This window comes from Gavialis gangeticus, unplaced genomic scaffold (genome assembly GCF_001723915.1).
Source record: "Gavialis gangeticus isolate Ggan-Ray unplaced genomic scaffold, GavGan_comp1, whole genome shotgun sequence".
NCBI lineage: Eukaryota > Metazoa > Chordata > Crocodylia > Gavialidae > Gavialis > Gavialis gangeticus.
The window spans coordinates 12,720,967-12,728,154 of NW_017729034.1; the positions used below are offsets into that span (position 1 = coordinate 12,720,967).

Below are 7,188 nucleotides of genomic sequence, written 5' to 3' on the forward strand. Positions count from 1 at the left end.
GGTGGGGGGAGGTGAGGGGGGGGTCAAGGTGGCGGCTGTTGAGGCCAAGCAGCAAGGAAGGGAGGGAAGCGGAGAGGAGGGTTTAACGGTGGGAAGGGGGAGGCGGGAGGAAGGGATGGGAGCAGGGAGGGGAAGGGAGGCAGGGGAAAGCCCTGCTGCCAGGCAGAAGCAGACAGCGGGAGGGAGCCCCCATGCTGGATGCTGGAGGAGGCGGCGGCAGTGGAGGGAGTCTTTACATGGCTGGCCCTGAAGGGTGAACGAAAGGGTATGCGGCGGGGGGCATGTAAACACTCCCTGAAATGCATCATTCTTGATAGGCAATTAGCTAGTAAAGTAAATAAAATGGAAAGTGTAGAATTGCAGAGAAAAAGACAAAAGAATTTTGCAGAGTGAGCTACTGAAAGAGGAATGAGTATCAGGACAAGATGGCACTGGCAGCAGTTACAGTACAAATATAAAAGCTGTGTGCATATTCAATTACAAGGTGCCGGTACAAAAGTAAAAATAAAGATAATTCTATTTAAATTGTGGATGTCTTTATGGGCAAGTTCTTCCAGACCTGCTAGTATACAAGGATCAATGTACAGGTCTCTGTCCTGAAGTGGGTACTTTTGAAGCTTGTAGTCCCTATTTTTTTTTTTTTAATCAGCCAAAGCAGCTCATAGAAAAATAAGACATTACTTACCCCATAGTACTTGGTTTTTTGAGATGTGCTGTCCGTGTCTATTCAGCTGTTAGGACACATGCATCTTGTGTGTGCAAGATGAGAATACTTGACCACCCCTGACTATCTGGATTAAATATGCCCTGTGATGGCTTGTCTGGAGTACAAATTTATTGCATTATATAAAGATGTCCTGAAACACAATGCACTACTTTATGTGAGCTGCCTCCTGAACTGCAAGTCAGTGCTGGTTAGCCCACCCACATGCTAATTAGCCTATTTACATCACCATGCACACATAGCTATGCTGCTTGTAGTTCAGGAGGAAGCCCACAAAGAGAAGTGAGATATGTTTGGGGACCGCACTGCCTGACACAATAAGTTTGCATCACAGACATGGCTTGAGTGTCCTTGTTCCCCTCAGCTAAGGGCATAAAGGGCAGGTGGGCTGTTCATTTGCCAATCTGGAATATAGGTGCTATAGCACTATACAGAAGTGGGAAAGGAGCAAAGCCTGTGGAATAAATATGGACAATATATCCAAAGAGCTACACTTAAAGGAAGCAAGTATTTCTTGAGTCCTTGCTCATTTCTATCCCAACCACAATTGGTAATGTGATATGAAAAGTCAGGAAGCTGGAGTCTACTGAAGGGGTGCTCAACCTCTGGCCCACAAGCCAGATCTGGCCTGCAGAGCCAAGCCATTCAACCCCACAGGGGTCCTCAAGGATCTGAAAATTTCGCAGCGGGACAGCAGTGACAATAATTGATACTCTTCTGCTGCCAAATTTCTGGACCCATGGGGAGCTCCGCAAGTCACAGAGCATGCTGTATCAATATGCAGACACACTGGGGTTCTCTGAAACCCATAGATATTTAAGTTTTCAACTTTAAAATTCCATGAGCTCCTAAAGTTCTGGGGCTCAAAACCTTTCAGCCTTGACATTTGTGAGCAGCTCAGTACTTATCTCACTTTTAAATCCCATCAGGATCCACACACTAGAAATTCCTCCACTTTTTTTTTTCCTGAGAGGCCCACCTCATTAGGCATGTTCTGAGAATATCGAGGGTAAAAACACAGAAGCAGATCAGCTGGGCGGGGTGCCACAGCAAATTTGCTTTTTTGGTGAAACACATCACTTGTTGTTCTATACTGGGACAATGGACAAAGGACAATGGGTGATATGTCCTCTTTGCCCAGAGATTCCTTGTGTCCCTTATTGCCCTGTATCTCTTTGTTGGGATCCTCACTGGACCCAGCAGAGGCATGGGTCAGCACAAGTTGCCAGGACCCAAACTGGCCTTTGCCAAGCCTCTGCATGAAGCATGGGTCAGTGTACATGCTGGCAAGGAGAAGTGTGGTGGTATGGGACCTAAGGAACTTGTACCTCACCAGGCCTCCATGCTGGAACCTACACCTGTGCTTCATGTGGAGGCATCAGTCACTGTGGGGCCCGGCAAGGAGTCATAGGGTGCCAGGAGTTCCCTGGGATGGAATTCCCACACCTTTTTGTGGGAAAGAGAAATTTCCACATCTCTTTGCCAGGACCTGTGCCACCCTGTGCCTCTGTAAGAAGCATGGGTCACTGTGGGACCCAGCATGGGTCTCAGAGTAGGGGTACCAGGGATTCTTCAGGTCTCATGCCTCAATGTTGGGTCCCAAGCAGGCTTTCCCCACTTACAGACATGCCTTTGGAGATCTCAGGGCAGGCCTCCACAAGTGGGAAACCCCAACTTCCCCCACCTACAGAGAGGTCCCATGGGATTCCTTGGTAGGTCTCTAGGAAGGAAAAGTTAGGCAAGTGCTCCTGGGCCTGAGAGAGCTGATCCTGTGCAGGAATGCCCTCTGTGCACAGCATAGGGTTCCTCAAGCCCCAAGAGCACCTTTCCTAGGTTGTCAGAGAGCACAGACAGCCTGGGCTGCTGGCTTTTTCCTACCACAAAGTAAATAGTCATATGCTTCAATAAAGTAGCACTATTTCATACTACCTTTTGTCATGGCCAGTACTGTGGATGCTTATTTGCTGGCCATGCATGCTGAACAAATACAACATCAGGCAACATTAGTTTCTACTCTAACAGAACCGCTAAGACTGGGTTCCATATACTCTATTTTACCTAATACTGAAATAAAATACTTTTAATTCCTTCCTCCATTTCAGGAGTCTGAATTCAGGTCTCCTACAGGTTACATTATTCCTTTAAACCAGGGGCAGCCAAGAAATTATTTGGGCCTGTGGGCAACATAGGTAGTTCTGGGGAGATACTCTGGGTTGGTCAGCAGCCCCCTCCCCTGCCCCACAACAGCCTGGAGCCCATGCACCCTGCAGCTCCTCCCTGCCACCGCCAATAGCGTAAAGCCCCAGCCCCAACCCCAGTCTGTCCTGTGCCCCCTCCAGACTCGCCTTGGCTGGAGTGGACCAGCTGGAACCTGCACATATACCTCTGACCACAGCCCACCCTGTGCCTGTTCTGGACCACCAGCCCACGCTGAGCAGTGGCAGTGGCTGGGCAGAAGCTGCTGCTTGTCACGTGGGAAAAGTGGCCCCTCCCTTCATCATTGCCAGGCCCTTCTTGCTGCAGTCGCCCAGAGCCTGTGCCCAGGCTGCCTTGTGGCTCCTCTCCACTGCTGTCACTGCCACCTCTAAGCTGCCCAAAGGGACAGTGCAGAGGAGCCACAGGGCAGCCCAGGCACAGGCTCCAGGTGGTTGCAGCAAGAAGGGTCTGGCAGCAATGAGGGGGAGAGGCTGCTTTTCCCCTGAGCTGAGCAGCAGGTTCTGCCCAGCTGCCACTGTTGTCGCTACTGCTCAGCATGGATGGGTGAGTCTGGCACAGGTGCTGGGCAGGCTGGGATTGGGGCTGTGAGTGCGGGTTCCAGCTGGTTTGGAGCTGGTTCACTCTGCCAGGCCAAGTCCAGAGCAGGCACAAGGTGGACCAGGGTTGGGGCTGTGTGTGTGGGTCCTCACCAGTACCACAGTGCTGGAGACAGTAGTGGCAGCAGCTGGAAGAAGTTGCTGCCACCTGGACTGCCAAGAAAAGCAGTCCAGCTACAGTCCCACTGCATTTTCAGAGGGCAGCAGGATGCACCATAGGCCAGATGGTGCCTGGGCCAAGTAAGACTGAGGGACCAGCTGCAGGCTAGACAAAGTCCCTTCATGGGCTGGATCTAGCCTGCAGACCATATTTTGCCCACCCCTGCTCTAATAATTGGACAATGCAGGGTAAACTGGACAGGAAATCAGTGCTGTATTAATATTACTGCACAAGTATTAAAAGCCATACTCTAGGAATGACATCATGGTCTTAGATAGCAGAGCTCTGGCCAGCTCTGTCAAGTCTTTCCCAAAGGACCACACTTTTAGATGTGAAATCTTTTATTAGACCAACAAAATGTGCCTATGTCCTTGATCAACACAGCTACAATTAAAAACACTTTTAGTTGGTCACTTTCCCAAAAACATGTGAAATCATTTTTTCCCTATTCATGAACACTAGCTACAGACAGAAACAATATTCCACATCTACTTGCATTGCTCAGGTAACCCACTTCTATTCTAACTCTATTACTGTACCTGGGTAGATCCATCCAACATGTACTTTATGACAGTGCCTTGGCTGGTGATGACCCTAGACATCTCTTGTTCTATTGTTTTTTTCATTGATTTGTACTGATGGGAATACTTCATACGTAGGGGATAACTCTGTCTAACCAGGAGTTCCAGAGTAGGTTGCTTGGCCTCTTCTGCCTTGGCCACACATTCCTTGGATTCATTTTCCTTCAGTTTTCCTTCCTTGGCTTCAGCTGCTTTTGGTTCACTACTTGCCTTGGCTTCATCTTTCATATCTGAGAACAAAGTTGTAAAATTTAACAGCATGTTAATAACAGTTTCAAAGGAGCCCAACTCTATTTAAAAGTGTGGCCACACAGCAAAATTACTATTAAGTAATTTATTCAGTCTTTTAATCTATATTAAAAAGTGGACACCTGACCAGCTCTCCTGAGTTGGCTACCCACTAGGTAGTGGAGGAAGCTAGTTTGCACTGAAGAAACAGCTACCCTGGGTGTGTCTACATGTGAATTTACACACCCCTAAACTTAAGGCACTTTAATGTGACTCACTGGGCATACGCCCTTACAACGTGCCCTGGTCAGCACCCTGGACAGCCAGACCCCAGCTCCCTGGGCTGCGCTCTGATGTCTGGTGCTGCCAGGAAGAAAAAGGTGGCAGTGAGTATTGCATCCACTAGCAGCTCCATAGTGCCTCTGCCTCAGGGTAGGTTTGCTGGCTGGGAAATGTAGCCCTGCAGGGGCAGGATGCCTCACTGCCTGCCTGGGATTCAGGAACCCTCAGAAGCCTGCAATGGGGCTCCTGCCTGGTACAGTAGGGAGACTGTGACTTGTATCTGACCCCAGCATCCAGAGCTGCTTTCTCTTCTGCAGCCACCTCTGCCCCAGGCAAACACGCAGCTTACCTGCTGGCAGGATACTGCCCATGGAAGAGGTGGTATCAGTGCCCGGGGTCTCTGTTCAGCTCACCCCAGGCAGGCTGGGACCGTGTCTGGTTCCAGTGCCTGGCGTGGCTTTCCCTGTGTTGCCTGCCTGACCTGCCTGCACTGCACCCAGCCTCCCCGGGCTGAGCCAAGCAGAATTCTTAATGTATCTTAAATATGGTGACTAATGTGATGTAAATCACTTTATGTCACTTTAAGGGTTCACGTATAGACATACCCCCTGGGATTAAATTGACTAGGGAGTGTACACACAACATAATCCACATAGTGACTTTCCCATATAATAAAAGTACTATACAGTTTTCAAGGGGGTAACTTTACCTTGGATTTGAGCAATTTGGTATATAATAGGGCTATACATTGTATGTCTGCTCCGTTTTCATTATACAGAAAACTCAATTTACTACACACTAAATCATCCACCATGTCTATACCCTGTCAATACTGGTGAGAAATGTTACTAAAAAAAAAAATGCTTTCAAGCTGCTTGATGCTTTACAAACATAAAAAACAGATGCAGTTTCTGAAACAAAGAATTTAATTAGACCCTTTCTACACGTGCATGTAAAGGCTCAATGGGATCTAATATACAATACACACAATCATACCTCCTGCCATGCCATGCATACTGCACTGATCCTGGGCTCCCCCTGCACTGGCAAGAAGCCCCCTTGGCTGAGGGGCTCCCAGCTACTTGGGTGCCCAATGCACATCTAGGACTGAGTTGTAATCTTCCAGCCTTGGTGATCCATGAAATCCTCGCAGCTAGAAGATTGAGGCAGCTGTGTCTCATAGCCCTGGGGGGTTCCATGCACTCCTGGGGCTGGGAGATCTCATCCACACCCTGTGGCTACCAAGACTCAGCTGGACCCTGGCATCAAAAGGCATGCTGTGGAAACCTAATGTCTGCAGCTGCAGGACTCTGGGAGGACTCTGGGTCCTGGTAGCTGAAGGGTGCTGTCAGGATCTAGTTGACAGCTGCTAGTCCCTCCAGTTGTGTGATTTCCAGCCCAGACTAGTCATGGTGTACTCCTGCAGCTCAGAGTCCTGTCAGCTGACAGGGCTCTCAGCCACAGGGGAGACCCTCCTACATGTGCAAATTAAAGCTTGATAGTAACCAGCTATAAAGGTAATATACACATTTTTGAGTTTTAACTTTATAGCTGGTTGGAGCTTTTTATGGTATGATATCTACTTTGCATTTGTAGCTGGTCTCAAGGTAACTGTGCAATTAACCAGTAAATTGTGCAATACCTTTATTGTGTAGAGGGGGCCTCAGATGCAGACAAACGGATTCATAGTAACCCCATGTTTAGCAGTCAACTATTTAAAGAAACTGCACAACTGATAAGTATTATTGATTCAGAATCCTATGCTGAATATGATTTGTTCAAAATTCCTCTCCACTGTATCTCATGCCAAACTTATCTGATTGCATATACCTCAAACAGGAAAATATTGGAAGTAAAAGAAGACCTGAAAATAAAAGTGAGACATGATTTTTTCCCCTAGTAACTCAGATTGCATATCAGTAATCTAAGCCACTGTGCTGGTTGGTACCATTTGGTGCACATATTTAACTTCTATATACTATAACTTATGATGGATATTACAAGCAGCCAAGATTCACTGGAGTTTACATTGTGTACAATGGTATGCTGGTGCAATGATTAAAAATGCATTGAAGTTGACTCTTGCCTGCCTGTACACAAATGTCAGGAGCTTGGGGAATAAACAGAAGGAACTTGTCCTCCTGCTTAACACAAATAATTATGATGTCATAGGGATAACAGAGACCTGGTGGGACTCCACCCATGACTGGACCATGGGTATAAACAGCTAGAGATCTACACCCTTGCCCCTTTTGTCCACTCGATGTCAAGGAGAGCTATACGTCCCTACAAGCTGACATTGATGACCAGGGTGGATGACTGGAGACCCTCTGGGTTAAAATACTTGGGGAACAGGGCACAGGCAACACAATGGTGGAAGTCTATTACAGACCTCCCACC

The 7,188-nt window shown here is 47.9% G+C and overlaps 1 protein-coding gene across 1 annotated transcript in view; it reads right to left on the bottom strand.

Annotated features, from left to right (window-relative positions):
• SPAG17 (sperm associated antigen 17) overlaps window positions 1-7,188 on the bottom strand; it is a 469,533-nt gene that overhangs the window by 160,527 nt on the left and 301,818 nt on the right. The window contains exon 26 of the mRNA XM_019526871.1: window positions 4,237-4,508. Coding sequence (XP_019382416.1) covers window positions 4,237-4,508 — 272 coding nt within the window. The remainder of the gene's footprint in view (window positions 1-4,236; window positions 4,509-7,188) is intronic.